At 38.7% G+C, this 22822-nt stretch overlaps 1 protein-coding gene across 3 annotated transcripts in view; it reads left to right on the top strand.

Moving 5' to 3' along the window:
- Positions 1–17810, top strand: part of LOC118417496 — a 29968-nt gene extending 12158 nt beyond the window's left edge. For 2 of the 3 annotated variants that reach the window (XM_035823073.1, XM_035823074.1), the window contains 8 exons: positions 13243–13363; positions 13737–13851; positions 14139–14275; positions 15208–15294; positions 15587–15613; positions 15845–15939; positions 16616–16729; positions 17290–17810. In XM_035823073.1, the coding sequence (XP_035678966.1) occupies positions 13243–13363; positions 13737–13851; positions 14139–14275; positions 15208–15294; positions 15587–15613; positions 15845–15939; positions 16616–16729; positions 17290–17397 (804 nt within the window). In that variant the 3' untranslated portion in view covers positions 17398–17810. The remainder of the gene's footprint in view (positions 1–13242; positions 13364–13736; positions 13852–14138; positions 14276–15207; positions 15295–15586; positions 15614–15844; positions 15940–16615; positions 16730–17289) is intronic. The other variant, XM_035823075.1, reaches the window with a different exon arrangement.
- The last annotated feature ends 5012 nt before the right edge of the window (positions 17811–22822 follow it).

Here is a 22822-nt window from a genome sequence, read left to right as displayed (position 1 = left end):
AGAAGCTATTGTAGAAACTCAAGAAACTCTGCAGACATGCTTGACTGACTGTCTCTCGTGGTCAGCTTTGCTTTCTAATTGAGATGCAATATTGCTTACAGAGGTTGGGGAAATATAAGGCCATAGAAAAAGAGGAATGCTCTCCACTTTCTAATGCCATCAGACACTAGTGGAATTCACATCTCTGGCCTCAAAGACTATGGCCTTTACCAAGTGCCCATGATTAGTCTTTGAGGGCATAGACAATTCAGTTACACCTCTCTTGAATTGCATAGTGGACTTCTGCATCCAGCCCGAGCCTCAAGCAAGTCATCGGACATCAAAGACTTTCTATCCTCCCAATGGACTGTACTATTGGGTCCTGCAGTATTAGCCAGGCCAGTTGGACAGTGTCCAGTGTTCCATGTATAAAACTATCAATCTTGCTTGTTCAATTAGCCCACTTGAAGGTTTCCAACATACTATATGACAACTGGGTATAGATCACCTTGTCGTACTGTATTTTCTAACACTGAGCATGTACTTTTTAGAACAATCCCTGCCCCCCCCCCCCCAAAAAAAAACTTGGCTACAATTATATGGCAGTCAAACAGTTTGTCAAACTCTTACTTGAGCCAGCGTCACACTGTAACCCACATTTAGCTTTGGCCAAAGTTGGTATTTGCCACAAGGTCACCAAGTTTACAATCGCCAGAGTATTCGGCGTATTTTCCCCTGAAAATCCATCAGTTTTGACTTCGCTTGGTAACATGCAAACATCGGCTGATTTAGAAAAAAGGCAGTGATTTAAATGACATTGGGTGTATTGTTGCTGAAAATGTCCTTTTGATCTCACAGTCCCATCTAGCGAGCTATTTTTCCGCTTTGTGACGCCAGCTTCACGGCAATCCCCATGCCTATTCTGCTGCAGCAGATATGATCAAAGTGGTACCTTTATCCTGTAATGGAGTGATTGGCAGCTACAGTTAAATTGATTTTTGTTTAAAGTTCCCCACTGTGGATAACAAAATGATTATATTCAATTTATAATTAAGTCTCTATCAGTCCCTAGTATATCAATTCCTGAACCCCAGTAGGACACACCTACGTCTTAAAAAAAAAAAAAAGTAGTGAGAATCATGTTTTACAAAAATTTATCTTTATAAAATTCAACAACAAAAATTAAGTATATGAGCTTCTAACTTCCAGTGGAATCAAATTTGCTTCTGAAAATGCGTGAAATACTGTTTCAGAGGGTTTGAATTTGGACCTGAGCCCTCTAGTTTTGCCCTACTCCGCACCTAATGAGTGGGCTGGACAAAATTTAAAGCACACAGTGAGTGTGACCCCCAAAGTCTCCATATTTTATCATCATTCTGTTGTTCTCTGGGAGCAGACCCTAAGGTTGGGGCCAAATGATTGGTGCAGTGAGATCCAGACGTATAACCTGCACGATTAAATCTTGAGCCACAGAAATAGGGACGAAATTGGAAGCAGTTTCAACTAGTAACTTAATGTTGATTTCTTTCAAGAGGCTTCCAATCTTCCATGGTAGCAGATAAATGGAGGCTGGTTTCAGGGTTTCCTGTTTTCTTTCTTTCATGCTATGGCATTACAGGACTTCTGGGTAGTTTTATGACTCTCCGAGCAGAGGCTGATTTGAATCTTCTGACTGGAAAACGGGTTCCAATAAGAAGAAGGTAACGACCTATGCCTTCAACCTTTGCTTAGTGTGTAAATTATACCTTTATTGTTGCACTCTATGAATATACCCATGTTCAGTACAGACTGTTTACTGGTAGATAAGGTAAAGGTTAAGGTACCCATTTTTTCACCTGGGTAAGGTCATGTGAAGTGCCTCCACAAGGATACAGTGTCTAGTAAGGATTGTCAGCAATAAATCTCCAGGCCCGTTATTGTTTATCTCCTATTTGCCTAAGTCACCCTGCAATTCCGCGTAACTCAATTTTTTGTACTTAACATTTCTTCAATACAAATCCAATAACAATTAGTCTAGAAAAAAAATCACATTTGTTAACCACTCTATAACAATTGGTTTGGGGCTTTAGCCACTGGGACCATTTTAACCTGTTTCTTGTGAAAACCTAAATGATGCAGGTAAATACTAGTATGGCCCCGGGTTACTATGCAAGTAGAACTTTTGGTATTCTATTGGCATTCCTAGCAATGACAGGCCAACTAGTCCCACCCATTTTCAAAATCCTCTAAGTTTGTAGCCTTGTACTGGTGCAGGTACATGTAATGAAAAAAAATCTTAGGAATTGACCTCCTATAGGTGGTTCTAATGTATTACACTAGCAAGAAATCGGTTTAAGGCTTAGACCTTGCATCAGGTGAAATTGTTCTCAGTCTCATGTTTGGCATCTTTCCCAACTTCCTAATACAGTAATAGAACGCCTGTTGAGCTCTGAGGAAATCATTCGACTTTTTACCGCACAAATCTAAAGAAGCGTGAACAACCACTATTTGCAAAGACTGTCATAAGTATCTTTGCCAGAAAGGCCTGTTGTATATCAATCGATATGTGTACCAGCACAAGGGTGCCACCATAGCAAATGGTAGTTGGCATAGTCCGGGCATTATTCAATGTGCAGTTGGGTCTGTCTGCTACGGGACTGTACTCATTGATTTTCCCCCTTTCTGGTCAATACGTGAGTCCGAAATTACAGACTTGCAGTTATGATATTGGGAGTATTTTTTTCAATATCATATTGACAGGATGTAGCACTTGCCAGTGTTACTAGCAGCAATATCAGAAGGAGGCTGTGATTTGATTATTTTGTGGATGTGTTATTGGAAAATTGAGCACACTCCTGTTAATGATATTTCTCAGCTCTCATAGGAGCGTTTCATGTGATTGACAGCAGATATATGATGTTTCCCATGTGTCCTTTGCTAGAACAACAGGGCATTCTTGCTAAAGGGGTGATGGAATTACTGGGGTAGCCTTTTATTCTAAAACTGCAGTGAATGAAATCAGCTGCAAGTATCAAGATACATACATGTAACAATATCTGCTGGGTTATAAGCGGATCTGCAAAACCAATCTTCATAATAGAACTGAGAAAACTTACAGATATCACTTATGTAGCAGAGACTGTCATTCTTGAATAGAACTGATACGGATATACAAAAAATGGAGAAGTTGTAGGTCTGACGTTAATTAGGTTTGTACCATCTGCCACTTTGAAAAACAGTGTGTTTGAGAGATTTGTAGTTTATCATTACCCAAATATACAGGATTACATTTACTGGGAGACATTGCATGGGAGATCTGTTTAGGTGCACGTTTTAGGATAGTGGATATATGTGAGCTGGCACTTCGTAAATGTGCCATGTAAGGTTGCTCAGAATGGGAAGCAAGAAGGAATGTATGCCACACGCACAATTTATCACCTGCAGTACTCACCTGTATCATTACAGATAATCACGCGAGTGACAGTGATGGTACAGATGGACTCTCTCCTTTCTTCACCTGAAATTGCTTCCTGGGTGGGCTATGGCCTTGGTGCTGAAAGGATGGCCGTAGAACCAAATTTGCCTTCAGACTATATTTTATAGTAATGGAAGGAGAAAAAATCCAGCATGTAAGCTACAAATGACTTTTATGGTATCTGAAAGCTGATGTGTGATAAGAATAAGGTCTAAGGAATTTATGTGTTTTTCTGTACCCTCTAACATTCTTACGTTTGGAACTTCTCTTGAAGGCTGTGTTCTTAAGAACTAAGCCAGACTCCCAGCCACCCCAGTATCTTTCCATTTTGTAAAATTTGGTGTCATGTAGGTCTGAAGGTCATGCAGAACCTTCAAGGTCAGCTGCTAGCTTCTAAGAAGTGTGGTTTTCAAAGGATTACGCAGCACCCGTTGGCTCTTAAGATCTCCCTGTTGTGCTGTTGAGACCCCATGAGAGTATTACCAGTGCCCTTGCAGGAGAAGAGTCTCCATATCTGAAGAAACAGCCAAATCACTTTGAACATCTCAGGAAGAAGCTGACCCATGGATGTAGCTGAAGTAGCTGACCTATTGCATTCACATTTCAGGGCTCAAAATACTTTTGTGAACCCAAAATTTGAGCTACGCACCTTGTTTTTGACAGTGGTTACACCAGTCCAACAAGATATTTGTGTTGGGTTACATAAAGACACCATGATTGTACACTAATAAAAAAAGTAATATACACAACACATAAGAAAGAGTCATAAGAAATAATAAAACCATATTGTTTTAGATTTTGAATTTAGCTATAGAATTAAGATTTTTATCACACTTTTTCAAAGCTGGAAACTGTGCCAGCACTGTACAGAATAACTTCCAGATTTCGCCTGAAATTCTTGACAAGAATGCTCTCTTTTTTTGCCTGCTGATAATCTCCTTATTACTTTGTCATGCACCTAATTTTTTTTTCAACTAAGTTTGTAGGTTAGGTGCTATTCACCAAATGAATTTCCAGCCCCGCATGTTTGTCCTTGCTGATGGGAAGAAGTATCAGCGGATAATTCCTCCATCAAGTATTGAAAGGTGAGGATCTTTTGATGGATGATAATAATGCCGAAGTAGGCATTAGAGACTGACTCTGTGGGTGGAATGTCCCAGTTTCTTTTGTGAGAAAACTAGCGTGTGCATGTACCATTGAAATGCACCTCTGTGGAATAAATGCACACAGAGCAATAGTTCAAAGTGCATTGTACATTGTACATTAAGCAAAGGGACAAGGCCACAGGGGTGTACCAGCTGCTGTTCAAAATGGAGTTTTTTTAATTCAACTCTGTAAAGATATTGTTTCTGATGTATCTGTTTGCATACATGTATTTGTGATTTGGCATACTATATTTGGTCAATATAACCTCTTAAGAAGCTATGGATGGTTGATATGATATTTTGTATTTGGGTAAGTCTTGGGAAGATGAAAGTCGTTGTCGATTGTGGACTGTACATGTTTTATATAGGCCCTTAAAATTAACACCCAATGCTGTGGTTGTGGTAACTGATAAGCTTTATCCCTTAGCTTATTGTAGAATGCATCTTGAACTATTGCTCTTTTGGCATTTATTCCATAGAGATGCATTTCAATGGTACATATACATAGTTGTTTTCACACAAAAGAAACTGGGACATGTGAAGCTTTACATTTAGATTGTCCAGTTTTGAAGGAGTAATGCCAGGGTATTGGTGGATCAGACACCACCTACAACACCCACACAGGCACCATGAGAGCTGCTGATGGCTCCATCCATCTTATTGGGTGTTCACACACCTGACTGCTTCCCATCACTCCTCAGGAAGGTGTGTCTTCACAGCCACAGCTGGCAGGTTTCCATGCTTCCCCTTGTTGTGTATCATACATTTAATATAGCTGATTTCCTGCCTATGCTGGTGCAAATGCGAGTCCTGGTCTCTGATGACATCCTAGTCTTTCATTCTTCATAAACTTTCAACCAATTCAAATGACAGAGTTCACTAAACTGAACTCCTATATGAATGCACATGCTGTACTGCTTGGGGACTATAAATAGCTGCCCTAATCCTACAGAGCCCCCAAGGTTTTCTCTATTGCTAATGTGGTACACTCCCCAACCGACAGCATCTCAGCTGTCCCCCAAACTGGGATATATCCGGTTATGATTGGAGCTTTAGAAGGAGATCACAGGGCAAATGGTCATGAACCAATTTTGTCTGTTTTTATTTCTTGTTAGGCTTTTGCAGCCCAGTAGATAATTTGGAATTGAGGCATTTCACTTTATCAGTAACAATTGGTTTTACAAATACCAGTAGTAAATTGTGTACTGACATGATTGATTTTTGAGTAAGCATGAATTTCTGCACTTCTTAATTTTTGTCTGATTTTAGAAAAAAACAAAGCAGATTATGGAGATGGCCAACATGATTAAAAGTTACTAAAATTAGCAAATATGTTGTGTTGGAGCCTAATGATTGTACTTGTAGAAGTGACACTTGCAAGGTATTCAGGACTCACAGTAGTTGTAGAAGTGGCACCAATATGGAAGCCATGAACGTAGTCACAAACTTTGTTAGTGATACCAGTCTTACCACACCAGTACATGTCTTGAAAACAGGAATGAATTCCTTGATGGATGTGATACCATGTTTTGTCCCTTTAATTCTTGTTACAACATCTATGTTGTATATTTTGAAAATGTAGCCATCCTGTTTTTTTTGTACCCATCTTGTTTTTTTGCCCTATCTCACCATTTTTGCAGTCTGAAGAGGATGTCATCCATAAAGTTTACTTGCTGAGGCCTAACAATCCACAAGCAGCAGGTAGAAGAGCTGAGTCAGTGTTAGGAATACTAATCCACCATGCTGCCACACAGGTGTTCACTGGAGTGTATGCGCCAAGGAAATAATTGTCTCTGCAATTTAATCTGTAAAATCAATATGAATGTCACTTCCAATTTTGCCTCAGCCTTCTCCAGACTATATCTAATTCAATCAGCCCCCACATCTCCTTGCTCCTACAAACTATTATAACACTTACTCCTTTTTCTATGAGTTTCTTCTGAATGTTTTGGTGATGGCTGCAGAGAAATTATTCATGAATGTCAAAAGCACATTCAAGGCTGTTTGGATTGAAGAATACCTTATGCATATTATATGGCAAGGTGAGGTGAAAGGTCACCTAAGGCACCTGCCTGGTAATCGTGGTCTCATTGTCTCATTCAGACAAATGTGGCTGTTTGCCATACTGTATATACTGCATATCTCTTGCTCAATATGGCAACAAACTTATAGATGTTATTTCTTTGAAGAAAAAAATGATTTGATATTGAGGGTTGCTTTGTCTATATGGCATCCAAAGCCCATTTCAAAAGATTAGAATAAATGGCGTGATATCTCTATAAATGTCAACTGTTAAAGTACAGACAGCCTGTCGCCGGATGGAATCAGGATATATCCATCCTTGTCTCAGAAAGAATAAAAAGTTAAGTAGTTGACCCATGTGGAGGACACACTAGCCTGATACAATGCCATTGCTGACGGTTGTAGACTTAGGAAATATGTCATGGATGTCATGCATTTGGAAGAAAAGGTGTGTAATTCAGAAGATCTAGAGACTGCAAAGCATTCAGAGAAAAATGACACTGTATTTCTTGTGTTAATTTGAATTTTCTATTTGTTTACGAGCATAAAAGTCAAACTGGTAGGATCGAAGTTCATGATATTCCATCATTTCATGTGGGCTGACCTTGGTGCTAAAAATCTAGAAGCTGTTGACTACATGTATTTAGAGAGATGTGACAGGATATGTTTTCAACTATGTTCATTTCATATTTTCCATTTTGCCTTTGAGCATGACAGCAAAAGTGGTAAGATCAAAGGCTTCAATTCAAGAAAGCCAACATTTTATGTAGACTGGCCTTGGTGCTAAAAATGTAGTAGTTATCGAGTAAGCCCTGGGGCATAATTCCTGTCAAAGAGAAAATTTCTCATGATTATTTCAGACTGCTATGTTGTACAATTTTCTCTGGAGAATTGCTTAGGGGTGCAACTGTGATCAATGATTATTGGCTGCCACAGCCAAAATCATATGCAAATTTCATCAGGTAAAGTGGACTAGTTGTCCCTGCAGTCTGACAGCAAAATGATATCGACTTGGCCTGTAGGGCGGGGTCAATGCAGTTCCTTGTTTCTCATGATTTTTTCTGGTAATGTATTGATTCTGATGATTTTATCACATCATCATCTTTTTTATCAGTTGTTAGTTGAAGTTAGGAACTTACATGTCTGTTTTCTTTCTTAAGCATTAACATTAATTGTCCAAGACATCTGAGAGCTCAAAATGACATTATTGGCTGTAAAACATGAAATGTTGTCTCGATATTCACACTGTTTTTAGGTATTGGCCAATGTCCACAGGCCACTGAGCCCCATTGAATATGGTAGGGTAGATTTCAAGACAATTCTAACATTGGGCAACCCTCTAGCGATCAACAAATATGGTCAAACTCAAAGCCCATGACCTGTGGAACAGGGGCTTGAAAGAATGAAGAAGGGATGGTGGATTTTCCTTGGCAAAGTTTTCCTTGTATGCAGCCTTAAAAACTAGCCCAAAATGTCATAACGCACTCTATGTATCTTCTTGTCTTCCTTGTTCAGTGTGTTCTTCTGTAACACTACTATTTCCCATATCTTTATCATTTACTTAAAAGAAAGGAGCTATTTTATATACCTGTGCTCATCCATAGGGTAAAATACATGTAGTATATCATGCACACACCCTGTGCCAGTAGTTACCGATGTGATTACAGAATATTGATGTAATTGATCAATGTTTCAAAATACTTATCTGGTTCACTCAGAACCCTTTTGCTATCCAGACAGTTAATTTACTGTGGACACTGCACAGCATGACGGACTGGCATGTCCCTTCAGCAGCCCTCATCCCATGCCTGGTCGATTTCTTTCACATTTCTCTCTTCAAAATAATGGTGTCACTAAAGACTATTAACCTCCCAGAGGATGGAACTCTCCAGATGTTCCCTAGGCTACTTCAAAATGATTCCTTGTCTAACTTCGATTGCTGAGAATTTGTTGACTTTATGTACAGAGTTTTTGTTTTTGGTGTGTCTAGGTGGTTATTTGAATACACTGTCATTAGAGTGACAGAAAGTGAGTGGGAAGATGTGTGCAAAGGTCAGACTTGACAGAGTAGCAGGAGATTCATTTCAGAAGTGGTAAAACATGACAGTCCAGGTCATGGGTCAATGGAAGAGGCTACTTATTCACAGGGAGGTCTGTTTGTGCAGGTACATGCATATATTTTCCATCATATGCTGTCTGCAAAACTATCCCTGACCCCCAGCATACTGTTCTGGTTTTAAAGAAATTATCTTGTAAGAAGCCAAATCTTGTTCTATAGATACAAGAAGAAGATGATGACAAACACAGTCCTGAAATTTCTTTTGCTTAATTATTGTATTGAATACAAAGATGGATGAGAAACTAAAGAGGTTTACCAATCTCATTTGAAGGATTGGAGGGATTTAGGGAATTATCTGAGGATTAGAAATAAAGAGTGGTTGCAATACACACTGATGATAAACAAGCACGCAGGTCTCAAAATTGTGCTCCTAATCTAGATATTTTGGTGCACAGATAAAGTTTTGGGTGTGAAACATAAGATGTACATGTAGAATGTGAACAAAATGTAATTACAAACCTTACTACCTCTATTAAGAATGTGAATCTGAAATTATAGCTAACTTTGACATTTTGATAGGTAATCAAGAAAGGTTTTATTATTCCTTCTGATACTTGGATGTAAGAGTATGCTGTATACCATTATCTACTAAACCCTATATATAGTACCATTATCTACCTATCTAGGTACATGGGTACACCCAAACTCAAATGTTACATGTGCAGATCCTGTTTAGGGTGTACAAAAGTGCATAATTATGCACCCATATAATTTGAGTCCTGAGCATGTGCTATAAACTGGATACATAAGGCGAGACTCAGTGTTTTCTTGTTTTTTTACAAAATATAGGACAAAATATAAAAGCCAAGGGGCAAATTGTTTTGTTACGACCAACCACCTGCACAGTTTTGCACACACCTGCTTATTGAATCCATTCGCCAACATTTCTATCACCTTAACGTACTACCTGTGCTAGCAACCTTAATGTACATTTTTAGGGCCGGAATTTGTGCCAGCTGCTAAACAAGAATTGATTTTTGCTGCTTGCCTCATCAGTATGCATCAAAGTACACGAGCTCTGTAGTTAAGGCTTCCTGGTGGAGATAAGTAAGAGACACTAATCGCACTTCCTATGGTTGAATATGGCTGATATTATTGGCCAAGTGTAGGATATGAGGTACCAGCTAGTGGTCGTTTACCACCAAGTGGTGCAAAATCTACCAGTATATTTTCCTTGGGTCCAATTCTCTTGTAGGTCTTCCGTGCCCTACCGTTGAGCCATTTTTGGATGGTGAGGGCAGAACGTTTAATCGGAGCAGATGGCATATAGGTTTCCCCGGTGCATTAGCTGATTGGCCCTCTATGTCACTTGATCAATATCCCATCTCCTGTACATGTAGGCCTGGCACAGGTGATTGCTGTGTGCGAGCAGTGGATATAGGGAGGACTAACATATAAACACCATCTTCATCCTTTGTGCCCCTGTTGTTCTAGCAGGCTTCAGTTTTGGAGCACTATGATCCTAAATTACTTGTAGCTGGTCGATTTTGTAATAAGATTCATTTGAAAATTCTTGAACCACCAATAAAACCTGTCTACCTCTTTGATGCTGTTTAAATGTAGTGTGCAAAGTATTGCAACACAATGCTAAATTTTCTCATTGTGATTGATGAAAGCATTTCTTTTTTTACCTCATCTCACCATGATGTTTCCAGTTGTGTGAAAATTTATCTATTGCAATTTACCACATTGATAGAGTATTGACGTAACAGGTGACTGTCACCTTTTCAAGATGTCAGCCTGGAGACCAGACTCTAAAGTTTCATCCAGTCACATTTGAGAGGTCCCCAACTCTTTTTGCTATGTGGTGGGTTCTATAAGATTAAAATGCTGGAGGTGTTGTTTTCCTCAAACAAGGCCTCCAGCTTTTTTTTAATGTCCCATTTGAGAGGATGGCGCTAACCACAACTAGGTACTGTAAATGCAGAAATGTTTGCAGTGGTTTTATGTCTGCGGTTTTTGCAGTGACCACTTCACCGCAAACTTAAAACCACCGTGAACATTTTTCCTTTATAATATGAGACTGCAGTCTATGACGCCACTACGAACTTAAAACCATTTTCCCACTACCGCAAAAGTAAATCCCCGCAAACTTAAATGCATTAACAGTACTCGGTTTTACCTAAGTGGAGTGAGGGAATAGCAGCTGTAAAGTGCACAACATTGGGGCCTGCCAGGGATTTCAATCCAAAACCTTTCATTTAAATTCAAAGGTCAACAACCCTAACCACAAGATCACCCTGCCTTTCAAGAGGTTTAATGAGGTCAGTGAAGTTCTTCTTGGATTCACACTGAATTGTATGTCAGTAGCTACCATCAATAACGTACTTATCTATACATCATCATCTCAGATATTTTCTTAAATGAAGAACAAATCTGGCATGTTCTTCAAGCCTCTTTTTAATAGATTGGATAGTTAAGGTGACGGATGTACTTGCTTGACTCCAATCTTCTGACCGATTGGACAGGTGACCCCAGTGACCGTACACTTCCCTTGATGGCACGTCCAAGATTCCTAGCAGCACAGAACCTGATCCAAGTTTTATGACGCCGGTTATTTACAGGAAAATGAGGCGATCAACGAGTCATGTTATTTCAATAATGGAGTGGCAGAGGTCATAATAGTGTGGTTCAAGGTCAACTTGTGCAGTGGCACATCGGACAATATTTGTGTGTGAGTATAAAAACATGAAGACAGCTACTATATCTACAGATGTGGGTTTTTTTTCAAGTTGAAGCTTAATTTGAAGTGATGGAAGTATCCTTATTTTTTTTATAAGCGGAAATGTTTCATGACAGACCATTTGTGTCTAAATCTTACTGCCTACACTGTAGAAAGTTATCCTGGTGAACTACTGGACCAGCAGTAATTAACTAAAACTACTACTAGTATAGCTTCTACGACACTAAACAAGGAAGTAGCCTTATTTCTGTTGCACAGGGAAAGTATTCTCTTCACAATTTGCATCAGATGATTTTCTGTAATAAAATGTCTAAGAATGCCAGGAAGCAAACCCGTGGCCTCTCAATCTCGTGTCCGCTGGCATAGGCACTCAGCCATTTGACCCACATTTGGTTTGCAGGTGCAGGCACATATATTTATAAAGTCCCCTCCCGTCATCAGTGCCCCTCACAGCTGCAGAAAGCTAGAAACTTTACTTGTAGTAAGGATTAGGATTGTAATAAGTATTTTAGCTTGCTATATCTTGCCAACCCAACGCTTATTACTGTAAAAGAGGGAAATGTTCATGGTAAAACATCACAGTAATAGGGGTGAAAATGGAGTGTTCACTGCAGTTTTAGTTTACAGTTGGCAGATTACAGAACAAAAATTTTAACAGTTCTAATTAAGAAATGATGAACAGAAATCCACCACCACCACATTTTGCCTTTTACAGTATATCCCTTTACAGTACATTCTACGTAGATAATATGACTAATAGTAGCTGACTAATCATATATCCCTATTACCAGCCTCTTATCATTTGCATTTATCTGTAAGAAACATTTACAAAGTAATTTATTCTGATTCTATTTTATATTGTAGTCTTTTTTTCACTCTGTGTAGAATTCTGGTCACATCTGCCAGTCCTTAATCAAAGATTATACGTTATTGATTTTCAATAAATTCAGATTTTTCCTATTTTATGTGTTACCAATAGAACAGGTTGTTTGGGGGGCTCTTAAACATAACCCACTTAACGTTTAGGAATAGAGGTTGCAAACCTGGCAGCTAATTCCTCCAGACAGACAGATGCCAAGTAGAAACAGAAATGCACACATGTTTGAGGCGACAGGTATTTATAGCTCTGACGCAAATGGCATTTGCTATTCATGGGGAAAGTGTGGTTAACCGTGACAAGAATGCCCTTGGGAGTCGATGCGAGGAATGGGCTCTTAGAGGACCCCTCAGGGAGTTGGGCTATACATTATATGTAATCAGTACAACGTTAAGTATTTCCCCCGTGGGAGGATTGGGAAGTCAAGAGGTTCTTCCCAAAGAAGGGGGAATGCTAAGTTGTTAAGTCATTCTGTATACTAATCCGTAATAAGTAGTATCAAGTTGTACTTGGCAGGAGTAGAGGAGACACTTATCAAGAGGCCTGCTCTCACGCAGGGCAAATTCACTCTGAGGTGATCGATAGTCTCACAGCAGAGGCAGCTTTACTGAATGGTCAGGCCGGCGTGAAGGGAACTGGTGGAGAAATAGATATGATTGAAACTGCTCTGTGGGGGCTGAGAGATATTTAGAGTAATGTCTCAATGGGAAAAGTTACAGTTATGCCTAGTAACTTTTCCTGTTAAAAATTTCCTGTTACTAGACTAGCCTTTTTTGTGTCTTCCACTGGCAAGGGATATGGAATTTTCAATCTGTGCGTAATGAAATTTTGTTATTAATAAATCGTTTTCTAACATGTATTCCTCAGCCCTGTTAACTTAGTCTAGTATCTTGTAGGCATTTTACACTGTTCTCAAGGAGACAGAACTTGTCTGACTAAATATTTGTTGTTGTTTACCTACAGTTTAGGATAAGAGATTTCTTCCATGTTGGTGAAGTCAGTAACCTGATCTGCCTGGTGGCCATGATCATCGGAATCACTCTGGTGGAGGTCTTCAAAAACGATACCAGGGTTCCGAAGCATGGTGAGACACTCATGTATTGGAAAAAGAACTCGCAATAAACTATGTTGTAAGATTTATAGTGTATTCTGAAGTTAAGACCGATAGCAGAAGGTCATTCTGAATCTTGTAGCAAATTGTGACAGAGAATGGAATGGCTATGGATATATCAGGACAATGTGTTGTCAACTTCCATCATGTAAATGCACAAAGGCTCCATGTCAGACTCACGGCATGCTGCAAGACGCAGAATGAACTTCTGCTCTGGTCAGAAATTATGATATCTATTGTTGCCCAATGCCAACTCTGTAGAGAGTGTGCAAATGCATGAGTCAGAAAGTTTTTTGATAGCCTGTCCATGGTGCTGAATGTTTTGTTATTCTTGTTGTTGTTGCAGCTATGAACTTCCTGCAAGTGTTCCGGGCCATGGGCCTGTTCAGTGTGTCAGGAGGGGTCACCAACTGGCTGGCTGTCAAGATGCTGTTTGACAGAATACCTGGGCTCATTGGCAGGTGAGAGAAACTGCAGAGTCATATTTTCCTTTGTTTATTGCTTTGTGAACAAAGATGCCGCTGAAGTTGTTATTGTTGTAACCCTTGTAGTGACTAGTGGCACATAACACAGCATAATTTAAGAAAATTTGAGATTGTCAGTTATCATGAAGCTTTTTTCCAGAATTAACAGTTCGTACAATTTCTTGCTATTGGACTGTGCATGAACACCACCTGACAGACTTGAAGAGTATTGCACTTAAGTAGCATATGTTGTAACAGCTTGTTTAATATTCTTTTCCTTCCAGTGGAGTCATCACATCACAGTTCAAGGAGATCAGACAAACAGTAAAGAACGTTGTTCTGGAAACCTTCTTTGAAACAGAGTACCTTGAAAATTACATGCATCGAAAGAGTGGAGAATTCTTAGCAGCTTTTCAAATAGGTGAGTGTGTGGTTTATTTGAAATATTTTTGTAGAACAGTTTGAAAAATTTCCTCTGTCTTTCTAATTTCATACCATTTCATTGTGATTTATTTCTGGCAGTGTAAAGTTGAGATAGTAGCCACTCTCTTGTTTTCTTTCCATCAGTTCTTTTTTGTCTACTTGGTTGTATTTTTTCTTCGCAATTGTCAAATCCTTTTGTCCCTTGTAGTTATTTCTTAATTTTATACTAGATCGATGATCTCTTTCTGTTTTAGTTGTTTGTGTTGTTTGTGTAGCTCCAAAAGAAGCATTTTCTGTGCACAATGTTGGAAACTGATGGTGCCTCCCAAAGATGTGGTTAGTTTGGGCTCTTTTCATGCTAATTGGCTGTTTAGCTACATTAAGTAGATTTCAAGGATACCCAAAATAATGCCAGAGTGAAAAAACAGTATGGATGAAAAACAAAAACAGGATGCCATGATTTTCAAAATAGAGACCATAAGTCTTTTATTTCTTATTGATGATAAGTGACAGCATTGTAGTAGCCTTGTATTACATATTGCATTTGCAACTGCACTCAACACTGCCACACTGATGAATTGTACTTGCTGTGGCCTTATGCAATGTTTCAATATACTTGTGATGAATGTACATGAATTCTGCTTAAGAACATAGAATGCTGTATATAATCTGACAAGATGCCATTCATGTATGATATAATGCTCCATTGAACATTATTTGCCTTCCTCACTGTAGATTTTGTGAACTAAATGTAAAGTTACATCAAATGTGGAGAACTAGAAATAAGACACAGTATAAGACATTTAAGCCCAAATTCAATGTGTAAAAAAAAGGTACATGAAGTAAACATCAGAATAGAATAGTCCCCATATTCTGTCCCTTCACATCTGCAGCATGTAGTACTATATATCACCTGTTGTTTTGTCCCAGAGAGTAAACTGCAGAGATTACTGCAGTCAGAACGAGTCATGCAGATCATAGACAACCAGGTCCAGAAGCTCTACAAGAAGCCAGAAGGTATGTGCATGTCCTTATAATTCCGTCACTGGGTGTTGATACTGCATTTAATGTTTCCTGTAGTCCTATGTAATGTAGAGATACATGCATGTACTATATCTCGTGCACTACCCAATGTCGTCCGTATTGTCACAAAAATACATTCTCATGAGGAATGTATTGTCTCTTTGTAATTTTCTCTCTAGATATAGAATTGTTGGTGTCAAATGCTTCAAGTGTATTGTAACAATTTTTTCCAAGTCTTACTACCCAACTTCTATTCATATCTAATGCCTTGTTTTCTGGCCACAAGGAATTTTCCGTCGTACAACTAGCACAGGTAAAGGGCTGAGAAAAGTTCATGTTCCTTATCTGACTGATTCATGAAATCAAATGCAATTGCAACTTTCTTGCTCTGTTTATGAATCTAATAGAAGATTTTTACAATACATAATTGTCTCCCTTTGTAGTATATTTCCAACTGAACAGTTTTTAAAGGTAACTCCTGTCTGTAAGTTCTCCTCCCCTGTAGTGTAAGGTGGTTGTTAAGCCTGTCCTCTCCCCTCCCCAGGGATGATGCTGGCCATGATGGGGGTGGATGCTGGGAAGCTCAGTAAGATGATCCAGCCCCTGATGAAGGGCCTCAGCAGAGACATGACACCGGTGGTGAGTCATGTTATCAGATGTTTTGCTTCATTGCAGCTGTGGACAAATAGTCTGAATCAACTCTTATACTATTACAGAAGGTGTAATGAATGGATTTGTATTAATTTTGGAATATGGGTTGTCATTGAGGTCACAAAGAATCATGGCATTCAATTTTAGGCCCCCTATCATAACTTTCAGATCTGCAGCAAAACTGACAAACCATCCTCCTCCTATTTGAAGGGCCACTCCCGGTTACTGTGAGCACCGCCACAAACTAGCTGTCAGCCAGTCAGAGAATAGCCTTTCAGTTTTCAAAAGGGATCTTGCAAAGGCCTGATCGGGCACTGATTGCCTGGTTCCCATATAAGGGTAAGCTCATTAATAATTAGGTCAGTAACCGGGGGTGGCCCTTCAGATAGCAGGGTCCCCACATAGGCGATTAGCTGGTTGGGGACCGTGCGTAGGAATATGTGACCCCCTTCCTGAAAGTAGTTTGATATAGTCCACATACATCTGGTCTGCCTCAACAAGGTTAGTGACTACAATTTGGAATACCGGCAGGTGGTTTGGGGCTTGTTGAGTATAATTTGTTGTAGTGCAAAAGTTGTGCTCTGAAATTTAAAAAAAAAACAATATTTCACAGAGGAGTAAGATCTCAGATTTCTTGTTTGATTTGTTATCCTATGCCCTACAGCTTGCCAAAAACCTGAAAACTTTTGAGTTCATGAATGCGGAGAGCATGCGAGCACAGGTGGATGAGATGATGACAGTAAAGATGGAGGAGTTCACACCACCAAAGGTCAAAAAGGTCAGGAAGTAGGGTTTTTTTACCTGTTAGATCTCCAACCAATATTTCTTGTTGTGCGAGAAATGGATCATCTTAGATTGGCATTGCATAAGGAGATCTTCTTTTTCATTTTTTCCACATAATTGACAATGTCTTTCATATCATAAGGCCTTGAGCTGTTTTAATGTGGTAATTGTGTCCTCATCATGCAACTTATCAAGAACTTCAAAATAGTAGTTTTAATGCATCAATTAAGGTTAGACTTCCAGGTAATAAGAGATGCCAAATAGCAGTTGCTCAAGCAGCTGGATTTGTCTTATGTTTGTCTCCTATTGGAGTATCTAAAATTTGTACTCACCTAATTTGCATATCAATCAGTAGTTTTTTTATTAGAAACCTGCTCTTCAACAGACCTTGCTATACAAGTGTCACCAATGAAAGGTAGTTGATTCTACCTGAAGCATCTGACCAATTCCAAAATCATATCCATTTTATTTGAGTAACTGCTATTTGGAGTAGTTTCAATGTTGATTTTTTCTGTTTTACTTTCTCGCTAACACACCCATACCCCTACCCTCCAGCTTGTGGAACAGATGATACGACAGCACCTAGGGTGGCTTGTTGTCTGGGGAAACGTCTTCGGTGCACTTTTGGGAACCATAGCAGAGGTCGTCGCCATCTTCACATAGCATCCTGGTGTTGTAGCAGAGTGCAAAGTGTGGTCAGGACATATGTCTAAGAAAAAACAGCACTGGACAGCAATGATCTCCAGGGCATCTATAGCAAAGGCCTCAAGAGGAACCAGCATGGACAGCAATGACCTTTGGACTTTTGACAGATAATCCATTTGGATTATTGACAAGCTATGACCTTTTGATCATTGACAACAGTGACCATTGCCAACCATTACCTTTAGACCTGGCAGGAATGACCTTTCAACCATTGATAGCTTTGGCCTTTGAATCATTGATAGCGATGTCCCCTGGAACATTGACAGCAATGACCTTTGGACCATTTTTAGCTATGACCCCTGAACCATTGACTGCAATGACCTTTGAACTATTGACAGCAATGACCTTTAGACCATTGCCAACCATTACCTTTAGACCTGGCAGGAATGACCTTTCAACCATTGATAGCTTTGGCCTTTGAATCATTGATAGCGATGTCCCCTGGAACATTGACAGCAATGACCTTTGGACCATTTTTAGCTATGACCCCTGAACCATTGTCAGCAATGGCCTTTGAACCATTGACAGCAATGACCTTTGAACCATTGACATCCATGACCTTAACTATTGACAGCTGTGACCCCTGAACCATTGATAGCAATGACCTTTGAACCATTGACAGCAATGACCTTTGGACCATTGACAGCATTGACCTTTGGATCACTGATAGCTTTGACCTTTGAACCATTGACAGCCATGACCTTTGAACTATTGACAGCTATGACCCCTGAACCATTGACAACATTGACCTTTGGACCATTGATAGCTTTGACCTTTGAACCATTAACAACAAGGACATCTGGACCATTGGAATCAACAACCTCTGAAGCATAGACAGCAATGTCCCCTGGGTATCTGAGAAGACCTCAGGCAGCAGCATTGTACAAACACGAGAAATGTAACGATGGGGGAACATGGGATAAAGTTAGGCATATTTTACAGGTAAGCATAGCACAGTGCAGATAAGTACTGTGAAATCTGCTGCACATTGTCAAGTGTTACATGTAGGGACTTCTCCGGAATTCTGTCCTGTCAAACTGACAGAAACTAAGGTCTGGTTCTGAAAGTGGTGTGAATGCATGATAGAATTAGATTATCACATATGTTGGAGGTGTGTAGTTTTGGGGCTATGTGGAACAAATGAAGTACACAACTTTTTTCCTCAGTAAATACCTCAAGAGTCTTTAACCTTATTGGGTAGAATTTTAACAGGAAGTGTCGTTTTAACTGGTGTTATTTAACATTGTAAATATCCCAGATTCTAATACCAAACATTTAACATTGTGATATAAACTATGAAGAAGCATTCAACTCTGGAGTTTTAGAGAATGTGAAACTCATATTGCTGCTTTTATATATATATACCTAATGAAAATGAACTAAAAGTAGAGTTCAACTTCAGTGTTTAAATATACTGGAATTCTGTAGCAGGGAACATAATATGTGTATATACTGTAAGAAACTATAGGAGTATCTAACAGAGTTTATTTTACATGTACAGTATTATAGCAGAGAGGTTATAGGTTCTTTAGTTTTCCTAGCTGTAGTTGCTTCAAGGTTATACATGTACTGTAATTCATTACTTTCCAGAGGTAGTCATCAGTGGATCACTTTGTCCTTTCTCCTTCTCTCATGACCCTGTAAGAGACAGCCAAGCTGTCCATGTGTACTGTACATATTTGTACTTCTATCACACGTAACTGTTTCTGCCTTGAGTCTAGGTCTGCCATGTTGATACTTAGTCAGTTGACAAATGTCTTTATGACTGCAAAATCCAAGATGGTAGAAGGTTAGCGAAAGGGATCCATCTCTAGTTTTTTTCAACACGTAGAGTAGTATGGTATCTGTACAGTTTACAGAGTTGACTCACTTTTTTTAGAAAGTCACTAGCATGCAACTTGCAACTCCAAATGTCTTAGACCCTTACCATTTTATAACCATTCAAAAGGGTATGACCCCAGTGTAATACCATGGAGACTATTCAATGTGTCAGTTTCGGGGTCCATCTTGAATACCGGTTAATGGATATGAATTCAGAGTGATTGTATGACAAATTTTGGACAAAATTTATGATAATTCTTTTATTGAATTGATCCTATTTACTTTTACCTTTGCCAAGAATATTGTGTTATGACCAAAACATTCACTGAATTTTTTATACATTGATTAAACCATCACAATGGTTAACATAGTATGTAAATGTTGAATATTTAGCGGTGGTTTAATGGCCGCGGTTTTCGTGGTGGCTGCTTCACCGCAAACTTAAAACCACCGTGTACGTTTTTTTTTCATGGCATTAACTGACTACAGTGCATGGTGCACCCACGAACTTAAAACCACCGCGAAAAGTCCTTTTTCCCACTACCGCGAAATCGATTCCCCGCAAACTTAAATGCATTTACAATACTTCCCCACCCCTGACTACAGCAGTAATTAATGAATAAAGCTGCTGTAGCCATCCTTCTACTGTCAGTCAAACCTTGCCAGCCAACCTCCTGGTGCAGCCAACCACCTGCAGTCATAAACCAAAATAAAATAATCCCATCCAATTTTACATAGACATAGTTAACGGTCTGCTGTTAAGCAACCAATTGTTTTACCCAACCAGAAACCACTTTTTTCAGTCCCCAGGGGATATTTATCACCATTCAACAACCAAAATTGATTGACAGTGGCATTCCACCAAAGCAGCAGCTACATTTCCAAATAGAGAATTTCTCCAGAACCCGGTGTCGTCAGCCTTCAATGTCATTCACACAAAAGCATTAGGCACAATGTGTTCTGATACATGATGTATTCTTTATAGTAATGATACCATGGTAAAAGATAGAATGTGTAATTTTATCACATGTACCAACTATTTGGTGAACAAACCCTTTGCTGGGAGTAACCACTCCTCCACAGTTCCCCTGTTCCATAGTCCCTTGAGACTTGCTGAGAAATTCTATGTACTAATTGACTACTGATGATAGCACATTAGACACACAGCAGTTTTCACTTCATAAAAGCCATGTTTTAGAACTGTTCAACTAATGTTACTATTTGATATAGTTTCATGGTATTGTGAGATGCAGCATTGCTCTACATACATGTATTTTGTGGTACAGCAATTTTAACATTGAAACACTTGACTATATTCACTAGTTCAGATACATAACTAAATAACACTATTGTTTCTTCTGTGTAGAATCAATTAGGTATACTGATGAGTAATTAGCCTTATAGAATGTACTGGTAAGTTTGATGTTTATACACAGGAAATGGTAGAAATATAGTAACATCTGTCAGTACTTATGTGGCTAAGCTGTTGCTATTGTTTGATTTTAGCTCACACTGAGTAATAAATGGTTATTTTCTTACAATCTTGTTTTGTACTGGTGTTTAACTTAACGGTCTAATTGGTTCCAATTAAGGTTGGTTCATAATGTCCAGCTACATCTGAATATCACAACTATCTAGTCATAGATATTACAGTTTGTATATCTATCACTTTCAAATAACATAACCACAAACATCACAGACAAGAAAACCTCGTAGTCCCATGTAAGGAAAAGATTGTCCAGGTTTTTTATGTAAAAAGCACCACCTAGCGGAGTAAATCTAAAGTGCAAGAGCAAAACGATTAAGTAGATTTGGCATTGGCGTGTCAAGAACACCACCTATTTAAGGGTAATGGTATTGCAGGAGTTGATTTTGTTACCACAACCCTCATTGTGAGATCAGATGGTGCCTTTACCCATTGTTACCTTACAAGATTAAACATTGATCAACAATGTGCATTAATAAATTGTATAAATGAAATTTATCATTTGACTTGAAAATATCATTTTGGTGATTTACAAATTGAAAGAAATGTATGAATACCCCGTTTTGAATATATTATGTTTATGAGGGTGGAAAGCAGGCGTAGGTTCGAACCCCAGTTATAACGGAGTGCTTTTTCTTTGCTCAACAAATCCCGTGTAATGTATTTTGATAGAAAATAGACCAATTCAAGGCTTTTTCAAAAGCACTTGTTTCTACTCATGCAAGAAGGGCAGTTCTTGATAATGACACAATAAGGAAAAAGACTACACTGGACCTATGTTGGTGTAAATATGTGTATTGTTACTTTCTTGTTCTGTAGATGGATGGTCTTCCTTTACAAGAAATGGCCAAATAAACACATACGACACAAGACACCATTCCAAATGTTATTTTAACACCAAGTGTTATCCATTCCTTTTCCTTCAATAAATGCTGAAGTCCTGAATTCGTAATGTACAATACTAGTATCTAATAATTAGCATGTTTCCTCATATAGTTCAAATTTGTTATGACTACACCAATTAATCCCACCAATCATGATCATATGCTTCAGACACTGAATCACCTTCTTCAATACAGTTTTTTAACTCATGTTTTTCTCGTGACATATAGTATACCTAAGCTCCTTGCAAAGTCCTATTTGTACATCACACTTCGAGGTCTTTCTTTGTCTTTTTGACAGTTCTGGAATAAATCTAAATTATGCACATTGCAGACATTAAAAATACAATTATATCATTACAGTTAAAAAATCTGTAGCAGTCTAAATATCTCCATGCAACAAAAATAGCTTTTGCACAATTCCCTGTACTCCATACTGCGTTACTTCCTTACATCGAGACACCAGAAGTTACATGTACATTTGATATGCACACAGACTACAGGTTTTCATATACAAATGTTGAAACATACACCGAGATAAATATGGACCTATCTTAGCATTAAGATACAGACATAGGCTTTAGAGCATATCTTCTGAGCACAATACATTAGCACAATACCTATAGCCAATTTAAAGTTAGCATTCACCCATCAGTAATAAATACATTTGTCTACATTCATATTTCTAACTTGAAATAAAAGTTGTAACATCTTAGCTGGCATAAATCTTTTACAAGATGAAAGGCACACATTTGCTACACATCTGAGCTTTATAAAAACTCTGCCATCTTAAAAAATTACCACATACTTTGTACATGTAGTTGAACATAACATCTATGAAACATCACAAAAGTAAAATATGAGCTCTAAAAATATAGAACATTGGCTTGGAGTACTGTACTCTACCACCAAATGTGTGATACAACACTAAATACAGTTTTTGTAGACATGTATACATAAATATCACATTTATCTTGCACATGAATATCAGTGTATATATATGAATATCAACTCACTCTTGGCCCCACTATAATCACCAATTTGGAACAATGAGAGTATGAGTATTCCTTTAACCACATTGATCATGCAAGCAGCACAACTATAATGCAGCATACCTCTATCTACCTGCACTTAGTCAACATGGCTTCGTAAGGCCTAGAGAAAACCTTGTGTTTCCAGTTACTAGACCAACCCA

This window comes from Branchiostoma floridae, chromosome 6 (genome assembly GCF_000003815.2).
Source record: "Branchiostoma floridae strain S238N-H82 chromosome 6, Bfl_VNyyK, whole genome shotgun sequence".
Taxonomy (NCBI): Eukaryota; Metazoa; Chordata; class Leptocardii; order Amphioxiformes; family Branchiostomatidae; genus Branchiostoma; species Branchiostoma floridae.
This window is presented reverse-complemented; position numbering and strand designations above follow the sequence as displayed.